At 43.9% G+C, this 23,834-nt stretch overlaps 6 protein-coding genes across 6 annotated transcripts; 4 read left to right on the forward strand and 2 right to left on the reverse strand.

The window, feature by feature from the left end:
- Positions 1–257: 257 nt before the first annotated feature.
- RhiXN_11297 (uncharacterized protein) lies at positions 258–3,092 on the reverse strand (the record flags this gene model as incomplete). The annotated part of the gene is made up of 7 exons (XM_043331112.1): positions 258–1,596; positions 1,654–1,680; positions 1,735–1,803; positions 1,860–1,940; positions 1,996–2,112; positions 2,169–2,954; positions 3,016–3,092. 7 exons carry the CDS (start codon positions 3,090–3,092, stop codon positions 258–260), a joined length of 2,496 nt encoding a protein of 831 aa, XP_043184622.1.
- Positions 3,093–4,641: 1,549 nt separating this feature from the next.
- Positions 4,642–7,107, forward strand: RhiXN_11298 (uncharacterized protein; the record flags this gene model as incomplete). The annotated part of the gene is made up of 11 exons (XM_043331113.1): positions 4,642–4,810; positions 4,862–5,047; positions 5,101–5,232; positions 5,382–5,434; positions 5,492–5,767; positions 5,816–5,875; positions 5,943–6,098; positions 6,155–6,554; positions 6,628–6,815; positions 6,884–6,910; positions 6,964–7,107. 11 exons carry the CDS (start codon positions 4,642–4,644, stop codon positions 7,105–7,107), a joined length of 1,791 nt encoding a protein of 596 aa, XP_043184623.1.
- A 606-nt stretch (positions 7,108–7,713) lies between these two features.
- RhiXN_11299 (DDE superfamily endonuclease) lies at positions 7,714–8,325 on the forward strand (the record flags this gene model as incomplete). Its single annotated transcript, XM_043331114.1, has 1 exon — positions 7,714–8,325. One exon carries the CDS (start codon positions 7,714–7,716, stop codon positions 8,323–8,325), a length of 612 nt encoding a protein of 203 aa, XP_043184624.1.
- A 9,901-nt stretch (positions 8,326–18,226) lies between these two features.
- Positions 18,227–18,619, reverse strand: RhiXN_11300 (uncharacterized protein; the record flags this gene model as incomplete). Its single annotated transcript, XM_043331115.1, has 1 exon — positions 18,227–18,619. The coding sequence occupies one exon, from the start codon at positions 18,617–18,619 to the stop codon at positions 18,227–18,229; it is 393 nt and encodes a 130-aa protein (XP_043184625.1).
- Positions 18,620–19,855: 1,236 nt separating this feature from the next.
- RhiXN_11301 (Retrotransposon-derived protein PEG10) lies at positions 19,856–20,583 on the forward strand (the record flags this gene model as incomplete). Its single annotated transcript, XM_043331116.1, has 2 exons — positions 19,856–19,948; positions 20,011–20,583. The coding sequence occupies 2 exons, from the start codon at positions 19,856–19,858 to the stop codon at positions 20,581–20,583; spliced, it is 666 nt and encodes a 221-aa protein (XP_043184626.1).
- A 743-nt stretch (positions 20,584–21,326) lies between these two features.
- RhiXN_11302 (Retrotransposable element Tf2 protein) lies at positions 21,327–22,792 on the forward strand (the record flags this gene model as incomplete). Its single annotated transcript, XM_043331117.1, has 3 exons — positions 21,327–21,561; positions 21,633–21,861; positions 21,997–22,792. The coding sequence occupies 3 exons, from the start codon at positions 21,327–21,329 to the stop codon at positions 22,790–22,792; spliced, it is 1,260 nt and encodes a 419-aa protein (XP_043184627.1).
- Between the last annotated feature and the right edge of the window lie 1,042 nt (positions 22,793–23,834).

Here is a 23,834-nt window from a genome sequence, read left to right on the forward strand (position 1 = left end):
CAACAGCATGTTGCAGATGATATGGCACTTTGTTCCTCAAGATACGGAGTGCTGTCAAAAATGTGTGGTACCAGTCTTCCATTTCACTTGTCCAAGGCATGTTGCACCAATGGGTTCCAACCCTGTTAGCACACTCAGGGAAAAAAACCAGTAATCAAAACTGATTATTAGCACCAAACGTCATGATGCAAAAATTGGGACCTATACTAGCACAGTTAGGTTGGTTGACAAAATATAGAATGTTGGTTTATCAACTGTCAACTTGTTGCTATGCATGAGGGACAGATCCCAATTAGGATACGGGTGGTAACTGCCTGCTTCCAAAATTTCAGGTACGTCAAGCAAGTGAGGCTCAAAGAGTCCATGTCATATCCACTGAGAAGCCATTCTGGTTCAGGGTGTATAGCATCTTTCTCCCAATCAAGGGACAAGAGTGTGTTGTTATGTTCTCCAGTCATGAGCAACCTATGTGTAGCAGCGTTCTCAGGTCCTCCTAGAGAGTAGACAAGGTTGGTGAGCTTGTCCAGAGAAAGCAAATTAGCTCCATCAAGAAGGGTGTTGAACAATGGGTCAAAGGATGGGTACTGTCCTAAAAGTATGGCCTTGTCAAGTGCTTCAATGGATTGTCCTGAAGTGTGGACAAGAAGTCCTTGTTTATGAGAAGAGCAAGATTGAGCAAGCTCCAAGAAGAAGGGCTCTGATGGTCCAGGGGTAGCCACAGTTGCGGTGTAAGAGCATTGTAGAGGGAACATTTCTATTGGGGAAGGCTCTTGGTTGGAGGCAAGGTGGAATCTTCTACGGGCAACATCAGCCTCATTACACTCCGTCAGGAGTGCTCCCAAGTTGTTTGTGAGCCCAGGCCAGGGAAAGCTGTAGTCAACTTCCAGGTTCTGTAGGGCAGAATCAAAGTAGAAACATAGACCTTGCCTCATAGCTTGAACTTCAACAGTGGCAACTTGTTGATCCAATAGCTTCCCACAGAGGTAGGCCATCATTACCAAAGCTATTGACTCTTTGCTGAATGGAGGTGGCAAAATGAGACTATGGGTTTTCTGCTGGACTTTTGAGGTCTGGGAAACCAATGGACGGGTAGGAAGTATCTGGTTTAGAGCCTCTATCAGTTGTATCATAAGTTGAGTAAATTGTGCCTTGTCATAATGCATGCAAGGGGCCAGTATCACCTCCACCATGGTTACCTGCCCATGTTCCACTCTGAGTTCCAGAAGCATCCAACTGAGCTTGCCTGGAGAAGGCTCACAGAGCTCATCCATGTTCAGTAAGGCTAGTACAGTGGAAAGTGGTCCCATTTGCTCCCACAGAACCTGTCTCTCAAAAAGTTTGGAAATGTTTCCATTGACACCAGCAGGGCCCCTACAGTCAAGGTCTAAAATTATGGCCACCAGCTTTGGATCCAGATAAAGAATAGAACAATCTGGTGCAGCCATAAGAGAGCTCAGCCAAAGGTGTGTGGTGATGAGTGACAGGCAATCCACATCAACAATAGACTCTTGCAGCTGTTTCCAATAGGCAAGGCATGCAGTATGCCCATACCTGCAATAACCAAGCATTAAATTGTGGCTCCTTGCAACCAAATCTCTGCCAATATAGAGTATTAGTAATGAGCTTGTATCACCAGGTGAGAGAACATCTAACCTCTGTGTAACTCCACTTTGTGAGTTCCTAGTATATTCAATTAGTGCAAGCCTTTGAGGTTGCATTATTCCATACACTCACCCTGGTTGAGCCGCAGGTTCATTGAAAATATATTCAGGTGCAACTGATGGTGTGGTACTCTGATACCTCCTGTTGATTATACACTTAATTCTTGCTGACACTTGTTAATGTTAAAGACCACGCACAGTTGATCTGGGTATCTCAGATAGTACTGCTGCTGCCCAATTACTTCCAATGCCGCTCTTTGTTCAACCCAAATTTCTGTCCTAGAGAAAGTAAGCATTAGCACTCTTATGAGGAGGCCAAAAAATCTGGACATACCATCTCCCAATTTCCTCTATTGGTACTGCAGGGATGTTGTCCTCTTTGTCCCGCAAATCTTCCCAATAATCTTCAAACTGATTGTTTGTTGGTGGGCATTCAAATAGAAAGTGGTCCCTGTGGTAAATAAGCCTTAGAGTTTACATGAAATCAAGTGCACATAGCTTGCTTACCCATGTAGATAAATGCGCTCTGGTACCACCTCCTCCTTTTCATAGATTGCCTTGAATGAAAGACTGCCATTTATTTGTTGTCCAAGTAAGGCCTGAATCTGTGATTGAACCCTCTGATGCTCCCATTGTGGTGCAACAGGGAGACCAGCTTCCAAGCTTTGAGAATCAAATGGCATGTCATAAACCACGCTTGAGATCAGCTGGCAAAAAAGCATATCAAGCTCTATCTCAGAAAGCAGATGGAGATCCTCAGGCCACTTTGTATCCTGGAGTGCTAATTGATGTATTTGACAATCAGTGGGAAGATTTTTTTTTACCAACTCCTCAACATAATTGTCTGTGTACAATGATAGTACAGATGAGGACGCTTGTGCACAATTGCCAGAGTATGTCAGTTCCATATCAAAGGTATGGCCATCCACCAGCTTGCAAGTTCCCCATACCAGTAAAGCCAGCTTTTCCTCCTTACCAGTACCCTCCAGGTCATAAGTGATATCCATGAGTCCCAGGATGTGTGTTGGAGGTGGTTGGTGGAAAGCAAAGACACGTTTCCAGTACAATTCATCATCAGGATCTTCCAGCATGAACAGAATTGTCCAAGAGGGGTCCACAGGGTGGTACAAAGAGTGCATGAGGCAGGTAACATAAACCTCATGAAAAAGCTCAAAATTAGGTTCAAATATCAGCTTGCCTATAGCGCTTGCTTCAGAGCTGTCTGAGAGATCAGAAGCCTGCCCCAGGAGATAAAATAGTTGACGGAGATGAACCTCCTTGTTGGATTGTACACTGCAACATAAATAACACTTTAGCACTGTTTGGTTGAATTTTGGTGGAACAATGGACAAACTCTGGCTGCTCTTGCACTTCATCTCCTTTGGCAACTTCATGAGGGGACGTGTTTATTGCTGGTTGGTTCCCTTGCATAGGGACACAGAAGTCAACAGATGAAAGACAAGACAAAGGAGTACTGCTTCTGTGGGAAAGAGGGCTTCTGCCAGTAGAAGATGAGGCTGGTAAAGAAGTCTTTGATGGCAATAGGCTGGTTGACACAGAACAACAAGCTTCCCTATGCTGCTGCAAACTTGCAGTAAATCAGTTGGTGGTTGCAATCATGACATATTAGAGCAATAGCAATAGCTTACTAGTGCCATACAGGAGACCCAGGTGGGGGTCTGGCCTTCCTGGAGGAGTGGGAGGGTGTTGGTGTTTGGTTGTTGGCAGGGGTAGGGGGGGTTGTGTACAATGGATGTGGTATGTGCCTGAATAGGTGGTTGCCAACAAAAATGTATGTTAATGGGCCAACAAGGCATAAATGTAATGTGAGTATTAGATGTGGTAGATGAAGAGCATAAGTTTATGTGTAACTGACGCAGTGCCACTGTCATACATCTCTTGAGAATCAATTGATTCTTGTCTGAGCCGTTTCATTGGACTTATAGGATCCAATGATGTTGATGCTTGCTTATGAGAAGATTCAACCATTGACTGTCCTTCACTATTAGCACTAAGAAGATTCAATCATCAGTATGCATAGTATACCCCACAGGAAGATTGCAATTATGCATTGCATGAAGAATATTGTAAGTGCATCAATCCCCACAGTGATTGGTTTGAGATACACATACAAGTTGAGAGAGAAATTTTGCACCAATACTTGTGGTGATGTTGACAATGACTGTGATGGTTGTGACCTGTCAACTCTAGATGCCAGGTTCAAAGTAGAAAAACAATCTGGACCAGAGCCAGAGCTGGGGCTAACAAAGCTCTGAAAACAATCCCTGCAATGGGATGAACAACGGGATGGCAGGTTATTAGAGCTATTGACATTATGTTGGTTTAATGGACTGTGCAAGGCTGTATTAGGGCTTTGGAGCGTGCCCCAGGTACTAAGAGGGTAGCCTCAGTTTGACAGCCTATAAGGAAGAGCAGCCACTTACATGTCTGCTGCCTCAAGTACCTGCCTTCTGGATGTTGCACCGCCCTCTGATTCATACAACTGCAAGGAGCCAAAGGTGCTAGATGGAATCTTAATGTAAGAGCAAGATATACAATTGTAGTTAAGCTCAGTTTCTTACATGTTGCTGGCTTCTGAGCCATGGGGGCTTGGGTTTGGGTTGGAAGGGGTCATTCTGTTAATTGAGAAGCAGTTGAATGTAGCAGCCAAGGAGTTACTTGATGAGACAGGTTTTGGAAGGGACTTAAATAGATTGATTGAGTGATTAATGCCTATACTAAGCCTTTATTATTCTCATTTGCCCCTCAATAACCAATTTGGGGTGACATTGAACCAGAGCATAAGAGGTTATATGAGACAACTTAGCCTTTTTGGGTGAGATTAGTACGTTTTCTAATTAGCATTCTATTGTCAAGGAAACCAAAGGATCTTTATGAAGGCAGCAAGACCAGCTAATGCTGAGCCCAATCAACTTACCCTCTGTTAAGCTTGTTCCTGATTCCAGTCCAAAGTTCAACCATGCCTGCACCATCTACATCCAACAAGAATGCATTGGAGCTAGCTGCTGCCAACTTACAAAAGGCCACTATGATTGGAACATTCACAGTTTTATTGGAGCAGACTCAGAACCATCCTGACCAACAAGCACTTGATCAGTCCTGGGTTGATACACTTGTTGAGCGTACAGGTACTCCTGAAATTCTCAATTGAGCACTACACCACATCAGTGTGATTCTAGAAAACAATGCATACAATCAGACATTAGAAGCTCTTTTGGAGGAGCAGGGTGTCAACTCTGCTCCCAAGCTTCCCCAAGAGCTGAGTGTACTAGTCTTTGCTGGGCAACACCGCCTTGCAATGCTCTCTCAGCTTGACCTTGGAGGACAGGAGAACATGTGGTGGCATGCTCATGTTTACAAGCAGGGTGAGTGAACAACAAAGCTTTTTAAGGCAGATATAAGTTGATTTGCAGTAAAGAATTAGAAAGGGACCACCCAGCCAAATTTCTGACTATGATGCATGAATCAAACAGCCCCCAGTTGATGAAATGCTGCAGTGATCTTGAGCTGTTCTGTGCAGTCCGGAAGCTGAAGAAGCTTCTGAAGAGCAGTACCATCAATGAACAAACATTTTTACAGAACCGTTGCATGCTTCTTGGGGGACTGGATGATAGAACAAATAGGGCTATCTGCAATCTCACTTGAAATGATGAGCTTATGGATGCATTTCAGATTCCTTGTCTTGTGTACATATTACAGGTGCCTTCTCAGCAGGGTCATGGATGAGATTGACAACTGGTTGCCTGTACATGGTATGTAGGAGAGGAATATTGCAATGTATAAAGGACAAGACTAACAAGAGTTTTTAGGTAGCTTCAGGCCTTGTTCAAGAGATGTTAGCCCAAGTGGACCTTCTAACAAAGGGGATGAGCAATGTTCCCAAGGATGCTATGAACTTTCCACCTTGGTCTTGCCAACTATCCATAATCCAAGCAACCAAGGCTGGTAAGAGGAAGTTGGCCCATGCATGGGATGCATTACCAGGTGGACAAAAACAGGCTCTACAAAGAGCAAGTACCCGTCCAACCAGCTTTGTCAGCCACCTGAACCCCTGGAAGGAAGACCCATGGACATTCCCAGATATGGTGAGTCAATTGCACTTGTCCTTGGCTCTGATTAAGCCAATGATTCAGGTGCTTTTACCATCCTGTCTTGGATCCAAGATAATTGAGGAAGAGCTAAGGCTGACACAGGTAGTAATTACTCATGGAAGGGTTCAACCTGAGCTCATTAATTGGATTGCTAACTTAAAAAATGTAGATTGTCAACATGATCACAACAGAAGAGCAGTTCAGTCAGCATACAAAAACTTCAGAAACCATGGAGAGTCCAGTTGATCACCCAGCAGGAGTGATAGCACATTTCCTCATGGAGAAGCATGGGAATGAGGCCAATGCCCAAGGTTATGAGTACAAGGTTAGTGGTAGATTTGTAGAACTGCTGAAACATGATGCTGATATACCAATGCCAAGCAGTCAAGGTCAAGTCAAAGGCCCAAGCATCCAGTGGACGCAAGCTTTGACAACCACCCTTTGAAGCAGCAATGGCTCTCAACTAATAGGAGTCCAAGTACAGATGGGCCAGCTATTGCTACAGAAGCAACCCAGGAGAGTAGTGCTACAGCCAATGATCATGAAGCTATGGACATAGATAGCCCTCATGATGGTAGAACAGGAAGCACCAATGGTGAGGATGAGGAGGGCAGTGAGCAAACAAATGGGGGGGTTGGGGCTCAGGGTGGGAATAAGGGTGAGGGTGAGGGCAAGGATGGTAGGGAGGATGTGAATGAAGGTGATCACCTTGATGACAAGGACAATGATGATGATGATGATGATGATGATGATGATGATGATGACAACAACAACAACATTGGTGAGCAGATCTGCTTTTGATCAATTGATTAACAAACATTATTTGTGGCTGACTGGAAGTATTTCTTGATTAGCACCAGTTGAGCTACAAAGGGGTGGGGATAGACGACTGGGTCAAGCCCTTGCCCAAATTACATCAACTGCAGAGGTGATGACAAGGGAAGAAAGCAGAGCAATGACTGAGCTGCTGGGTCAAATCATGGCTAGTCATAGGGATGGGGATATGGTGCACCTTGTCAATGCATTGGTGGCAAAAGGGAAGGTAAGTATGATGAGTAGAACTAGGTTTTACTGGACTAACAAGAGCAATAACAACAACAACTATAAAAGCATGTACTGCTGAAGCAGAGAAAGCAGGTGCGTTTTCAGATGAATTCATTTTAGATTGATAGCTTATATGGACATTCCAGCAAGAGCACAACTTTGAATCACCTGATGAGGATGAGGAAAGGGATGCGCAAGATGAAGCGTCAAGCCCATTGGGCAACTCAGATGTTGAGGGAGCTGGGGAAGTTGAGGATTATGGCCCCCAAGGAGAAGAGGAATTGGAGTAAACATTTGATTGAGGAGGGGTTGGTTGGTTGATATTTTCCTGAACAAATGCTGTATCAATATATCATCACTTCCTATCCCACTTCCATACATGTACTAGTGCTGACAACAAGTATCTGAATGCTGACATGTGCCCAGCTTTATTACACATTGCTATGCCCCCTCACTGTGGAAAAGAAGTTTCTCAGTTTGATCAAGGCTTCATTGTAGCTCTACATAAAGATAAAAAATCATACAGCTATATTTACAAGAAAACTGGGGTTCCAAAGTATACAGCGCATAGGATTGTGGCTAATTATGAGAGATATGGTACTGCTACTCCCCAGCCCTGGTCTGGCCACCCACCTGTCTTATCCAATCAAACCAAGTGGTCAATTGGGCAATACCTTTGTTTCTACCAAAAGGAGCCCTATGATGTGATTGCTAAGCTTGTTGGGGATGTAACTGAGCGTCAAGTGAGGTCTACTGCACAGGAACTAGGCATGCAGCGGTATGTGGTTTGCCAGCAGCAATTCCTCAGCCCCAAGATGACAGAGGCTTGACGCAAGTGGGCTCAGAATAACACAAATCAAGTTTGGGACTGGGTTGGGTGGTGCAATGAGACCACAATGGACACTGGGGAACAGACTACTTGGCCAAAAGTTATGTGGAAGATGGGAGAAGCATATCTCCCCAAAAACATGGTCCCCAGCTTCTGTAGTGGGTGCCAAAGTCTTGTCCTGTGGGGATGCATTGCGCATGGCAAGAAGGGGCCATTGATCCCATTGGAACTGTTGCCCAAAGTTGTCACAAAGACCAGGCGCTCACATGGCAGGGGGCTCACTTCAGAAGCATATGCCAAACAAGTTATCAAAGGTCTGCTCAATCAATTTTTAAATAGTCTAGAGATGGAACAGGGTCATAAGATCCTGATTGTTGAAGATGGGGCAGCATCACGTAGGGGACCAGAGGCTCAGCAGAATTGGGCAGAATTGGGCATTGAGCAACTGACCCATCCAGCAAATTCTCCTGATCTTAATCCCATTGGGCCCATATGGTGCCTGCTCAAATCATGTGTATTCAAGATCCCTGGAGCTCATAAAAACCGTGACACGCTTTTGAAGGCAGCTAACAAGGTCTGGGCCAGCATTTCAGTGGACAATATCAATAAACACACAGGGGATATGGATGCTTGGGTTGAGGCTATCAAAGCTGCCAAGGGAGGGCCAACTGAGTTCTAGTTGATAGTAATCACTTAAATATGTACATTCAATTACTTTCTTAATGTTCACTTTACTGTATAATTGTGAAAAATGGCAATGTCTGGGTATGAGGGGGGCTGTGTTGGTCATGTGTTTGGATACTTGTTGTCAGCACTAGTACTGTTAATTATTGTTTATCCAGGGAAAATATTCAGTCCTCCCAGCACTCAATTTAGATGGTATTTTCAAAGTAAATAACCAGTCTCATATGAGTAATGCATATATATATACTGTATCTCATATTATACTTGGTCTTGTCCCTATTTGTATTGCATAGTTTACTCCGGCACTTACATCTCATTCAATAATGTGTGTACCATACATATATGCTCAATGAATCATCAGCATTGGTTACACTGTGTTCAGTACCATGACAGCTGCATCCAGAGCCCACCATATAAATAAGCAACATACATACAAGTATATACATCTGAGATATACTTTGACAGGTATTGTGACATTGTTGATATCTGAGGGCACAATTACCAAGGTCTGCTTTTTATGTTTTCTCAGAACACAAATTATGATTTTGGTGATGGTTTTTGCCTCATATGGAGGGAAAAGGGGGGAATTCAAATTAAAAGGGATGGCAGACCATCAAAAGACAGCCCATATTGTTCATGGGGATGTGTGGCCTGGAGCAAGAGAATTATCATATGTTATGTTTGCAGTACAGACATTTCTTTGCCCACTCTACATGTTAATTTGAACATGGGTGTATTACAGGAACAGCTGAATGTCATATATACATGTATGTTTATTGTGGATGAGTGGTGGGAGTTTGTGCATTCCAGTTGGAATCAAACTGTTAGCTTCCCATTGCTGTGCTCAGACCCACGTGGTGGCCTGTGGTTTGATCTACTCAATTAGTGTATGCATACAAAGTAAACTACTGTCAAGTGATATTCAGACAGCTGTATTGACACCTATATTGGCACAGTGTTGGTCAGGTCCAAGATTGTGGAAGCAATGGTCATGTCAGCCATTAGGACCATTAGGATTGAGTCCAGGGGTCAATCAGGAGCACAAAGACTGCCGCTCAGCTTGTGCTCTGAATTGTCTCCAAAGTCTCCCATAGGGGGGGACCTATTTCTGAGAGCCAATAGGTGGTGTTGGGTGGGGTTGGGGTTCCCACTTATTTGGAATGTAGCGCTTGATCATTGGGCACAGGCAAGGGGGGCATGGAGGCAGACTGAGGGCTCCCTTATATAGATATTAATATTGAAATGACTCTCAGTCACATCACTGTTTGTCTAACTAAAGTGTAGCAGTTAATCAAGAAGTTTGTTAGAAATTCAACTAACTACACAGTGATTAGTGTATGACACTGCTGAATTGGTATTGTTCCAAGTACCAGGTGTGCATACAACAACAACAAATGAGCATTGCCAGCAAAGGATACTGACTCCTAGACATGATATTAGAACATGATATTAAATGCATACAGTTGGGCAATTTTGTTAGCTGGTTGGTTGGTTGGTTGGTTGGTTGGTTTAGCTGGGTTTAGCTTGGTTTGGTTAGTTACACATTTATGCCTACAGGGTTGCATTTCTAATTTTTCTCACTTGTAGATTTCTGGTCTGTAACTCACACAATGCAGGTGTGCTCCAAGTTGTGCTCCAAGTTGTGCTCCAAGTTGTAACACACCACTATTGATGCTGTATGTCATGTATTACTGGTGCATGGAACAATAATAGATAAAATACATTCCTGTATCAAAGGCTGTAATGCAGTCATCATTACAGGACTTGACATCAGTGTAATATGAATAGCATGAGCAAGCAGTATACAAGATTCAAAGAATAAAAACAGAAGTGAAGTAGTAGTTGACAGGTGGGTGACTGGTCCTCAGGGTCCACAGCAAGCAGACCCATTGCTGTATCTCAGGCAATACTGAAGCTATGACTACAGGACTTGAAGCCATTGGGATCTGTATGACATGAACAGGTGGCATTCATATCATTAAGGAAAAGGATGGGGGTTTTTCAACTGACCAGTAGTTTGCTGATCAGTCCTCAATGCTGCTATCATGAATCTCTCAAAAATCAATTATTTTTCACCTCAACAGAATTGCACCAAAATTTGATAGTAGGTGTACAGGGTGTAGTAGACTGCACTGTCAAATTTCTATGCAATTTGGATCACAGAAAAAAGCAGTATCCTGGTTCTTCTCCAAAATTCAGGTGCTTTTTCATACTATAACTCTTTCTTGCCTGCTCCCACTATATAGGATTGCCAATTAACCTCCTGGAGCCACTATGAAAGAGACCCAAGAGCCATCCAAAATAATTAGAATAGTGACCCAGCTACTTTACACATGTGCATATGTCCAAACTGTCATGGCCCATGCCTTTGCTGGCATGTCTCCTGACCAAGCCACCTACTAATAGGATATTCCACAGTCTTTAGAAGGCTGCATTTGCTCACATATATGCAGTCAGAACTGTCATTACTCTAAGGGCTCATGACTTAGAGACTGACAGTCCACCAGGGTCACATGACCTCCCCCCCTCCAGTCCTTTATCAAATACTATACTAAACTACTACGGATCTGAGGTGGGGGGGGGATGACATAATATCTTCTATAATAATATATTATTCAGACCTTGCCCAAGGGCCTTAACATTGGCCTGCAGCTAGGGGGGCAGGGGGAGTGCAACATCCCCCAGCAACATATATTATTCATATATCACTGTGCATCACATATACTATATATATCTTTGACAGTGGATATATATGGTAACAACCCTTCCAGGTATGGGTTATGACACAAACTAGGGGGGATATGCCTTGAAACACTGTATAAGGTTAAAATACTGAAAATAAAAATGTGTATTTAAGTACAAATTGAACTGAAATCAAGGCCAATATATGCCAACTTTAAATATCAATTCTCCATTGGTCTGATTTGTACAGAGGAAAGCATACCAACGTTGTAGTTCTCAGGCCAAATTATACTAGAAAAAGATGTCTATGACTGATATACTGATTTTCAAGATCTTATCACACCATAGTGAAATAGATAATTTAGACATATGTGCCCCTTATTGACAATAGTAACTAGTGGAAATTAGGGTAATTCTATCTACTCTATCCAGATATGGGAGTGAAAGTTACTACATTTAAAAACTGGCTGTGCTATAGGACATTTTATACCTTACTTCCTTATTGTGCTTGCAAATATACATGTCAATCTATGCAAACTAGGCTTACTATCATTTCTAAAAGTTGTGGTATTTTTTGTACCATATATTTATATGTAGGAGCAGTGCTTACAGAGCATAGGACAAGTACTAGGAATAAGCATGGAAGTGCCAGCATTTAGTAATTACAAATAAGCACCAAAGGTTGGCAGGGTGCACCAATGCCAATATCTTGGTGGTAAATAGGTATATTAGCACAGGGACAATTACCACTATGTTGGCTATGCTGGCATCTTACCTCCTGAAAGCAGTTGTCTGATTCTGAGCCAAACTGATGGAGCAACTAATAATTTAAGTTTCTGGCACTTTCTATGAGTTCCTAACATGCCCAAAGGCAATTCTTAGCATTCAGACTAATGGAATTTAGTCATAAATGTACTAGAACATTCTATAAATAACTCTAGGCCTCTCTCACTGGAACTTATTGTCCTTAAATGGTCTTGGCAAGGTTCCTATGTATCAAATAGTTCAGAGGGTACCTCTCATGTAACTTCCCTTTTTGTACATCACATATATAGATATTTGTGCTCCCTTTGGGGTATATAAAGCCCATGAGGGAGACTCTTGAATGCATCCCATCTTTCACCTACTTTCATCAACTTTTATCCCTCTTGTATACTTAAAGACCATTAGATCTTCTCTTCTCTTAGTTCAGAGTGCTTTATTTTACTTTCTTAGCCTCTTTAGCTCACTTAGCTTAGCCTGTAGAGTATTGTGGCACATATGGCTTTCAGTAAGGTCCTAACAGACACTGGGTGGCTTGGAAAGGCTTTAGTATAACCCTGCACCACTTGAGTAATTCAGTGGGGAGAGTTTAAGGCATTGAAAGCAGCATATCCACTCTAGTTAAGCACAATATCAGTCAAACAAATTGCTGATAAATTCAGATAGATAACAGTAAGTGACTGAGACTCATTACTATATTTCATGCTATAGGTATTGGTACCACCAACCACCTGCATCTGCAAGTATTTGCTAGATTACTTGTTACTTGTTGAGTGTAGGGCTCACACTGATTTGTAATATTGTCTACCTTTATATAGCTGACTTCTTACCATTTATATCCATATATACTTAATCTACCCATTGCTTTACTATATTCTGTATATCATTAGATAGTCCAAATGCCCTATTCTTTAACAGTCATCATGCTATCATTTTACATGGTGTGGTGAGTGTGATTGTGTACATTGTATGCAACTCTGTGTGGGAGGGGTGGCAAGTGGTCATTTGAGTCCTACTTTATAATGGGTGGTATGATACACTGAGCAGCAAAAGTATTGCAGGTCAGGAGAGGTCAAAAGTTTACCTCCATTGCTGAGCAGCCAATCAGTGAATCCCATCCAAATTATACTGACACATATGGCCATTGTAACACTATGCTTTAGCATAGAATCTTACAAATCCATCAAAAACTGAGCTCACAACCCCACTTTTGCTATAATGCAACCTGCAAAACTTTTGCTGATTGTGTTGAGCATCTTACAAATCTGCACATAACTGAGTATGCAGTTCAGTATAAGTTCTGGTTTTTTGTACACACATTCCCAGTCATATGGGCCATTGCTGGACAGAGTATCAGCTTGTTCCACCCATTAGGGACTGTGTAACAGAACTGTCTTCTCAGGGCCAGTCAAAGAAACTCAAAATGCAGTTGCATTGCACTCAAGGAACTGTGTGGGCTGGAAATGCTTTGGGGTATCTCAGGTGACTGCTGGTACCCAATGAGACAGTTTCCATGACCTTCCCATTCATGGGATGGGCAATGTAAGAGATTGCAGTGGGTTAGGCTGTAAGAGCTGAAAATTGAAATGCCACTCATAAGCTGGAATCCAAGCCAAATGACATAGAACTTCTAGCAGTAGTAGACATAGATCAGGGGAATGCTGAGATCAGTTATCTATGGCAGCAGTGAAGTGTACACAAAGATAGCATGCAGTATACACAGTGATTGCAGCCAATGGGTGGGGTCTCACATTGAACATGTTATAACTCTGTGATTGTCAATTGGAAGAGGTTGAAACTTATACAGTAGAAGGTTTCTCTGAGATAGACCTTATGATGGAAAATTGGCTGTTTCCTGATTGACAATCACAGAGTTATAACATGTTCAATGTGAGACCCCACCCATTGGCTGCAATCACTGTGTATACTGCATGCTATCTTTGTGTACACTTCACTGCTGCCATAGATAACTGATCTCAGCATTCCCCTGATCTATGTCTACTACTGCTAGAAGTTCTATGTCATTTGGCTTGGATTCCAGCTTATGAGTGGCATTTCAATTTTCAGCTCTTACAGCCTAACCCACTGCAATCTCTTACATTGCCCATCCCATGAATGGGAAGGTCATGGAAACTGTCTCATTGGGTACCAGCAGTCACCTGAGATACCCCAAAGCATTTCCAGCCCACACAGTGCCTTGAGTGCAATGCAACTGCATTTTGAGTTTCTTTGACTGGCCCTGAGAAGACAGTTCTGTTACACAGTCCCTAATGGGTGGAACAAGCTGATACTCTGTCCAGCAATGGCCCATATGACTGGGAATGTGTGTACAAAAAACCAGAACTTATACTGAACTGCATACTCAGTTATGTGCAGATTTGTAAGATGCTCAACACAATCAGCAAAAGTTTTGCAGGTTGCATTATAGCAAAAGTGGGGTTGTGAGCTCAGTTTTTGATGGATTTGTAAGATTCTATGCTAAAGCATAGTGTTACAATGGCCATATGTGTCAGTATAATTTGGATGGGATTCACTGATTGGCTGCTCAGCAATGGAGGTAAACTTTTGACCTCTCCTGACCTGCAATACTTTTGCTGCTCAGTGTAGCATACAATGCATGCAGCTCTGTATGGGTGGGATGGTAGGTGGTCATGTGACTCACCCTTACTTTGAGGCAGGTGATATAGTTGCATACAATGTAGGCAGCTTTGTTTGTGAGGGATGATACTTGTAAGTTGATACCCTCTAGCTTATTGGTACATGGTACATTCTGTTACATTCTTTTATCATGTTATTATGCTTTTATGTTCTTATTGCTGTTACATGGTGTGGTGGGAATGGTTGTGTACATGTTGTTGTTGTTGTTGTTGTTGTTGTTGTTGTTGTTTTATACAGCTTTGGGTTGGCAGGGTGTATATAGTCATGTGACTTACCATAGTTCTACAGAGGGTGGTATGATAGCATACATTGTATGCAACTATGAGTAAGAGGGGTGGTAAGTGATTATGCAACTCACTCTAACCTAGAGGTGATTGGTATAGTTGCATGCACTGTACACAGTATTGAGTGAGGAGTGAAGCTTATAGTATGTTCACCCTGACTATGGAATATGTGCTAAATTATTTTAGGATTTTATTATGTTGTTACATTATCATGTTTATGTGGTGTGGTGGGTGTGGTAGGGTACATTGTGTGCAACTTTGCCTGAGTAGAGTGGTGGGTGGTCATGTGACTCACCCTAACATGATTGTGGGTCATATAGTTGCATACCAAGTACGCAACTCTGCATGAGTAGAGTGGTAGGTGGTCATGTGACTCACCCTAACACAACTATGGGTGGTATGGTTGTGTACCAAGTATGCAACTCTGCATGAGTAGAGTGGTGGGTGGTCATGTGTCTCACCCTAACATGACTGTGGGTGGTATAGTTGCGTACTTGGTATGCAACTCTGCATGAGTAGAGTGGTAGGTGGTCATGTGACTCACCCTAACACAACTATGGGTGGTATGGTTGTGTACCAAGTACACAACTCTGCATGAGTAGAGTGGTGGATGGTCACGTGATTCACCCTAACACATTGCATGCGGTATAGTTGCACACCAAGTACGCAACTATGCATGAGTGGAGTGGTGGGTGGTCATGTGATTCACCCTAACATTGGCCATGGTGCTATGCTTCTGCATGTTGTACGCAATTCTGTGTGGCATGGGTGGTCAGTTGTCACATGACTCACCCTAACTTGGGATGGTGGTATTGCTGTGCGTAAAGTATGCAACTTTTTGTAGGAGGGCTGACGCTTTCCCTATAATCCACCCTAACACCATATGTGGGTTGTGGGTTGGGTTGTGTCCACCTGGTCCCCACCCTGTGCCATATCACAGTTCACCCTGCAGTGTAGCTTGGGTCACCCTGCAGTATAGCTTGGTTCACCCTACACCAACCTACTACTTTGTAATAATCTGTCAAAGGTTCTTAGCCCTGCTATCTTTATAGCACAGTGCACTTTACTATAATTGGTCTTGTCCACCCTCTATCTGGCAATTGCCTTTGAGCATTGTTAGATCCCACTTGCTGATAAGTCCTATATTAGGCAATAGCTTGTTGGGTTACCTCTCTGGTAGTTGTTGGCTCTGACACATACTTGGATAGAGCAAGTATGATTACTGTAATTTGCACTATTCACTATTGGCAATTAGGGGTGCATATGTCTAAATTATCCATTTCATAACATCACAGTCCTGCACAAGCTGCTGCAACATGGCTCCCTTTCACCCTTCTGTCAACTCCCTTGCTTGCAGGTCCTAACTCTGACAACAGGGATTGGGGAATATGACAATCCTCCAGAAAATATGCTGTAGTAAACAGACCACCCTTTAGCTTGGCTCAAATTTCTGGCAGTACAACAGCTTTCTCTTGGTGCCCCTCCTGAATACATCAAGGCCTTACCTACATTGGCCAACAAGTTACAAGAACTCACTATTTCTAGCCCAGATACATTTTTTATTGGTAGTGATCCAGAGCAGTACTCTGGTGACAACAAAGAAGCATACTGTGCAGCACTAGAGATTATTCTCACAATTGGCCTGAACACAATGCATTTGAACCTCCCACTTGGATACTGGTTGCATGCCTTTGTTGAGCACCTTGCCATGTTCAATCAATTGGTAACAATGGAACTGGCCAACTGTTGTCTGGACCTGGAGTTGATGGACCATGCAAGAGGAAGGGTGGAGAGATGTACATGGGTTTATGGCAGTGGTGTTTGCACGTGATGTAATGTAAGGGAAGCGCAGTGTTAATTCATTGTTCTTGATTATATGTGCTGCCCCTCATGTGGCAATTCTTTTTCTTCTTCTTTTTTTAATAAATGCCCACATACATAGAAAGCATGAGAGCTACATGTCAATTAAGGCAAACTGCTTGTAGAAGCCAAACCACAGAAATCTACAAGGAAAAACACAGAGAGGGAACCATGTAGACAATACACACAAAGCACATAGAGACATGTGGCATGGGCAGAAAGAAGGAGCTGGCAAACCAACATACAGGTGCCTTAAAGGCTAACTTGAGTAGAGGCCATAAGTGTGGGGATGGGGCAGCCATGGTGGCAAATCTAGTCACAATTTGTGAAAGTAAATTTAGTGCATTTTGTTGAAGTGGGCAACTTCTGAAAAATGCACTAAATTTACTTCATTTCTCATTTTCTCCTCTCACACACTATATCTAGCTTTGAAACTCCACTATACGGGTAATCAAACCCCCTCTTTCCATTTATGGTAGTCTTGACTTCCAAAAATGGAAGGTGCATGCTCTGTTTGGCTATTAGTACACAAATTTCATTGATGTTTTCAAATTGCCATGATATGTATATGGATCGACGCAGAATCACGTGGTTTATTAGTGGAATTTCATTTTCACAGTCGCTTAGCTAATAGATCCGTGCGCATAACGGCAGTTTTATGCAAAATATTGAAGACATGAATTCTAACAAATGATTTCAAATTGGCTTAGTAGGTGTGTGGATCAATGCGGAATCACGTGGTTTAATAGTGAAATTCTGTTTTCAGGGCAGGTTATCTATCAGGTTTGGGCGGAAAAATGCGATTTGATTTAAGGTTCTGCTCAAACCCCCCTTGAGCCAGACCCCTATAGTAGGTGATGCCACAACCTTTGGCCAGGGCTAGCTTCATTTCCTTTTCAGGTTGCACTCCTGAGTTGCTTCCCTCTGCACAATCTCAGCAAGCATGTGTTGAGTATCAGTTCATTTTCACACCTGGAGGGGACAAATATTGGAGCAGCCTTGAGAGTATGACAATTGTATGTTTGTTTAATTTGTCTGGTCATGGTGCTACTACATCAGGGTTTCTTTGTTCTAGTGGGTTCTTAAGGTTCTTGTCCCTTACATCAAGCATGAACAAAAGCACTTGGGACTGCCTCACACACAACAGGCAATCTGTCACAACCAAGAATGAAATGATTGCTGTGAGATATTTGAGACAATTCACACAGATGAGAGAGTGGAAAATTGACAAGGTGAATTGTTCTTGGGGTGTCCAAGCCAATTCACAGTCTTCTTTTATAACAAAGTGAAAAGGGGTAGATACAAGGAGAAGGGATGGTGTCCGGACCGCACAACTTGGAAGCAAGATAGAGCATATGGCTCAGAAGCTCTACACATTGAACTGGGCTAGTGCGCAGCAAGATAAGCGAGATAGAAGCACTTAGAGTGGAATAAGTCCAGACTAAGTGCAAGAAGGGAACAAGGAAGAGGGAAGAACATAAACAGGGAAGATAGGAACTATGCAAACAGATGAGATAGATACAGATGAGTTCCCCAGAGAAATACACTGGGGGGAGGAAAGAAGTGACAGTCAACACATAATCATGTCAGGAGGTAAGGCTCATGACATTGCCCCCCCTCAAAAGCCCTTAGGCAGTGACAAAGGGCTGCTTACATCCATTCAGAACAATCAATGGCAAGTAACTCCTCAAAATTAAACAGTTCCTCATTCTCCCTGCCTTCAAATGTTTCCACATTCCTTCTTATCTCCTCATTGCCCCATCCTAGGTAGCTCTGAGGTTCCTGTTGTGTTTCTCTCACTGGAGACGAGTATCCTGGGGTCCAGCGAGTGTCTAGCGTGCTGGAGAACAGGGGGAAGGGCAAGGGTGCTGGTGCATGCGCCTCTGTTGGCCTGGGAGTGTCTGGGCGTGCTGGAGGGGTCACTGGTATTGCTGGCCTGCTTGTGTAGGCCGGTGGGTCTGCTGGGTAGAGCAGAATGAGGTTCTGCATTGCCTGAGTTAGCTCTCTTGCAGATGGAGGTGTGGAGACTGTGGGGGGTGGCATAGCAAACCCATGGCGATGCCATTATGCCAGATCCCTGAAAGCACCTGGATGGGAGGCAATGAAGTGCCACCAGTGGTATACTTGCTTCCCATACAGTGTATCTGGTCCTTCTTCTCCCCTGGGGTCAAGTCAATAGAGGAATCCCCACTTGGGGTGCTTGTACACGTTGCGCTTGAAGAACCTGACCTTGTTGCGACTGCTGGCGCTCATCAGAGTGTGAATGATGTTGGCAGAGCTGACTAGGTGTGCTCTCATCTCCTCTGTGTCATGAGCCTTACCTCCTGACATGATTATGTGTTGCCTGTCACTTCTTTCCTCCCCCCAGCGTATTTCTCTGGGGAACTCATCTGTATCTATCTCATCTGTTTGCATAGTTCCTATCTTCCCTGTTTATGTTCTTCCCTCTTCTTTGTTCCCTTTTTGCACTTAGTCCGGACTTATTCCACTCTAAGTGCTTCTATCTCGCTTATCTTGCTGCGCACTAGCCCAGTTCAATGTGTAGAGCTTCTGAGCCATATGCTCTATCTTGCTTCCAAGTTGTGCGGCCCAGACACCGTCCCTTCTCCTTGTATCTACCCCTTTTCACTTTGTTATAAAAGAAGACTGTGAATTGGCTTGGACACCCCAAGAACAATTCACCTTGTCAATTTTCCACTCTCTCATCTATGTGAATTGTCTCAAATATCTCCCAGCAGTCATTTCATTCTTGGTTGTGACATTTTGAATTGTTCTTTCCTGGCTGTAGCCAATCTATCAACCTGGACATCACTCAGGTCCTCATCCCCACCTTTGCTTCTTACAGTTCTCCTTTCCCTTGCCACGGAGCGCACTGGGTTATTGCACATTGCCAACTAGGCTATCCTCACATTGATTCAGAAAAACCTGAGCTCTTTTACCTCAATACACCCCTCAGATTGCATGTAATTTGCATCAGATGCTATGGCAGACACCAGATCACGCAAATCATCAATGGCCTCACTTGCATCAAGGCAGGCATCCCCTCTTATCACTCCAGCCACACTAGAAGGACCTTCCAATGCACCTAAAAGTCGCACAAGAGTTGAACTCCGTCCAGATATCCTCTAGCAGCAAGAGGATGCTACAAAACTCAATCACCTGCACAGATATCTCATAGGCAACGATGCCAGCAGCAGATCTCAACCCCCAGCACTCCACAGACTACTGGAAAAGAACACAGGGCATCTTATCAGCCATCTGGACGCTTGGAAACAAACCATGTTGCAGGATGTGACACAAGCAGTAGAGAGCGCAATTCAGCGCCTGCTGACTGTCCCCAGCAACACAGATCCACACACACCTCCTAGAAGAGTCTTCACAGTCATAGACAACACCCCGGATTTCTTTATTAATTTCTATGGACCACCACCAAGGCCCCTTCTGGCTCAGGCAGCTCAGGCAACAAGGACTTGTTAGTCCCTATCAAGGATGAACCTGACCCAAAAGGAAAAAGGGTCAAACTGGAGTCACCAGAACCACCTAAAGCAACCCCAAACACCTCCTGGGCAATCCCACACACTCAGGAACATCTTGACCCCAACCCAGAGCAGCTCTTCAACAGGCCAACACCTGTAGATCTCCCAAGCACATCTCAAGCAGCAACAAGTAGTCCCCTAAGCAAAGGATATCTATCAGCGCAACCAGGAGAAACAGATGAAGAAAAGGAGGCAAGAACGCTACACAACATTGCTACCATCATGGGCAGAGCCTTATCTGTCCCACTTCAGAGCACCTTCAGGGGACTGTCCCAAACTCCTGGCCCAGCCCAAGTCAAATCAAAAATCCCTGCTCCTGAGAAGTACAATGGAAAGAAGGGCCCTGCAGCCAAATCATTTATCCTGGATTGCCAAACCTACTTCCTTAGCAATGCTTCCTCATTTCCTTCTGATCACAGTCAAATCTCCTTTCTTCTCATGAACCTAAAGGATGGACAACCCAAGAAGTAGGGACAGATCTATTTAGAGAAGCTGCTGAATGGGGATGACAAGCCAACCTTGGAATTCTGGAATACATTTGAAGCAGCATTCTTGCGCAACTGGAGCAATCCAGCAGTGGCACAAATTGCAGAACAACACCTGCGCAAACTCAAGCAGCTGAAATCAGCAAGCAATTATGCCACAGAGTTTAGAATCATAGCCAGCCAACTGGAATGTTTACACCCCGCCCCCATTGCCTCCTTCCACCAGGGACTCAAGGCAGAACTCAGAAGCAAGCTAATTGAATACACCCTGCACAAGAACATCACTGCACTGGACAAGTTTATCTCCACTGCCTGTCTAACTAATTGATGACACGCTGTTTGAAGCGCACAAGGAGCTAAGAAAAGATAGCAACAGCAGCACTAGCTCACCACAACGCCCTGCTCAAGGGCGCTCAAGCAATTTGGTTTCCAAGAAGGTTCAGGAAGCAAGAGGAAGCGCTGGAGAATGTTCCAAGTGTGGGGAGAAGTCTCACAAATGGGAGGACTGCAAAAATGGATAGCGCCTGAAAACAATAGAACGCTCTAAGCCTGAATCAGAAAAGGCTGCAGAAGTAGAAGAGCTGGAATTGCTTCCCCAAGCGGGAAAAGTCTAAGGAAGTCTTGCCCTGTGTCTAGGCTTCCTGAATCTCCCCCAATTTCTATAGAACCTATGTTTTGTGCAGCCCTGCAACCCAATAAATCACCACTGCTCAATCAGACCCTAAATCCATGCCCCACAGCATTGCACAAAAGTTCAAGGACTATACAATTCAGGAGGGTCTACTTTTGTATCAAGGAAGAATAGTTGCGCCAGATGAACCTGAGATCAGACAGCAGCTCTTATCTCACTTCCATGATTCCCCTGTTTCTGGTCACCAAGGAAGAGCACAAACTCTGGAGTTAACCAGTCGTCACTACTACTGGCCAGCAATGAAATTCCAAGTCAATTGCTATGTGGAGCCTTGTGAAATCTGCCAAAGAAGCAAGGGCCATGTACACAACTATGCTCTCAACCCGCTTTCTGTGTCCCTGCAGCCCCCTGGGAAGACATCTCACATGATTTCATTGTCAAGTTTCCCAAGTGTAAGGGATATGACCGCATCCTGGTGGTTGTAGACCGCTTCTCAAAGATGATGCACCTGATTCCCTGCAAAGAAACTGCTACTGCTGAGGATGTAGCTCAGATGTTCTTGGAGCATGTCTGGAAGCTACATGGGACTCCCAAGCGCACTGTGTCAGACAGAGGGACTACATTCAACTCCAAGTTCCTCAAGGCACTCTACAAATCTCTGCAAATCATTCCTAGTTTCTCTACTGCTTATCACCCACAATCTGATGGGCAACCTGAAATCAAGAACCAATGGCTATAGGCTTACCTACATCCCTTCATTAATCATAGACAGTCTGATTGGGTTAATTGGCTCCCATTGGCTGAATTTGCTCATAACAATGCCAGAAGCAAAGCAACAGGGAAATTGCCTTTTGAGATTGTGTATGGCTGTTCTCCTGTCATTTCACTGCTCCTGGAACCCACTGGATTGCCTATTGCTGATGATAGAGCCAAGCAACTAGCTGAGACTATTCAGGAAGTACAGGCATCAATCAAATGGGCTCAGGAGCGCTACAAACAGGCAGACAAAGGGAAACCACCTCCTGAGTTTCAACCAGGAGACAAAGTTTGGCTTCTGGCTTCCAATATCATGTTGCAGCGCCCCAACAAAAAGCTAGACCATAAGCAGTATGGCCTTTTCCCTGTCATGGAAAGAGTGGGCTCTCACGCCTATTGCCTGGCTCTCCCTGAGAACATGAAGATCCATGATGTGTTCCATGTCAGCTTATTGTCTGCTTTCAAACAAGACACACAGTTTGATTGCACATTCATTCCTCCGCCGCCTGTAATCACAACAGAAGGAGAAGAAGAGTACAAAGTAGACAAATTTGTAGATTGGGCAGCAGAAGACAGAATCTGGAAGTACAGGGTCAAATGGAAGGGATATGCGCCCCATGAGGACACATGGGAACCAGCCAAAGATCCACAGCATTGCAAGGATGAATTGCGCAACTTCTTTGCTAATTATCCGGATGCCCTGGCTGCCAACAACCCCATGCCTGCAAATGCGTGCAAAGTTAAAAGAGGCAAGATGGTCAAACAACTCAGCAAGTCAAAAAAAACTGCCCGCTTTGTCACTTTATAAGCTCTCACTGCCAAAACTTGCCCTGCTAACTTCTTGCACTCCCCACTATCCCAGCATGCCCATTTTCAGCTCCATCAATGCCTTGGCCTACAATCCTTGCCTCAACATTGATTGCTACATCATGAACGGCCCAGAGTGTCACAACCAAGAATGAAATGATTGCTGTGAGATATTTGAGACAATTCACACAGATGAGAGAGTGGAAAATTGACAAGGTGAATTGTTCTTGGGGTTTCCAAGCCAATTCACAGTCTTCTTTTATAACAAAGTGAAAAGGGGTAGATACAAGGAGAAGGGACGGTGTCTGGGCCGCACAACTTGGAAGCAAGATAGAGCATATGGCTCAGAAGCTCTACACATTGAACTGGGCTAGTGCGCAGCAAGATAAGCAAGATAGAAGCACTTAGAGCGGAATAAGTCCGAACTAAGTGCAAGAAGGGAGCAAGGAAGAGGGAAGAACATAAACAGGGAAGATAGGAACTATGCAAACAGATGAGATAGATACAGATGAGTTCCCCAGAGAAATACGCTGGGGGGAGGAAAGAAGTGACAGTCAACACATAATCATGTCAGGAGGTAAGGCTCATGACACAAATGCAGCCAAAAGGGGCATGGGATCAAGCAATGTCCCAATGGTTGGAAGGCCACAATCAAAGAAGTAGTCAAGGCAGCAGAGGAGAGTTTGGAAAAAGAATGAGACCAAGGACTACCATCAAGCCCTTGGTCCAACCTATAGATGTGCACATAAAGTAGGCAACAACCAAACTCAACAAACACCACCCAGGGTGGCAATCAAGGGTCTTGTTGTGGGTTGTTTGAGCACAAAAATGAATGTAGGTCCCAAATGGCATTGAATATAATTTGGAGGCTAACATATTGTAGAGAATGTATAATGGAGCGATAGGAATACATAAAAATAACCATAAATTACACGCATGGAGGCAAGATTCCAATATACACCATACAGGGGGTGACAGCAGTCTGACAGCTGGTATTGGGACCAACCAGCAACAGCGGTTTGGGGACCTTGGGTTGCAATACA

Source organism: Rhizoctonia solani, chromosome 12 (assembly GCF_016906535.1).
Source record: "Rhizoctonia solani chromosome 12, complete sequence".
Taxonomy (NCBI): Eukaryota; Fungi; Basidiomycota; class Agaricomycetes; order Cantharellales; family Ceratobasidiaceae; genus Rhizoctonia; species Rhizoctonia solani.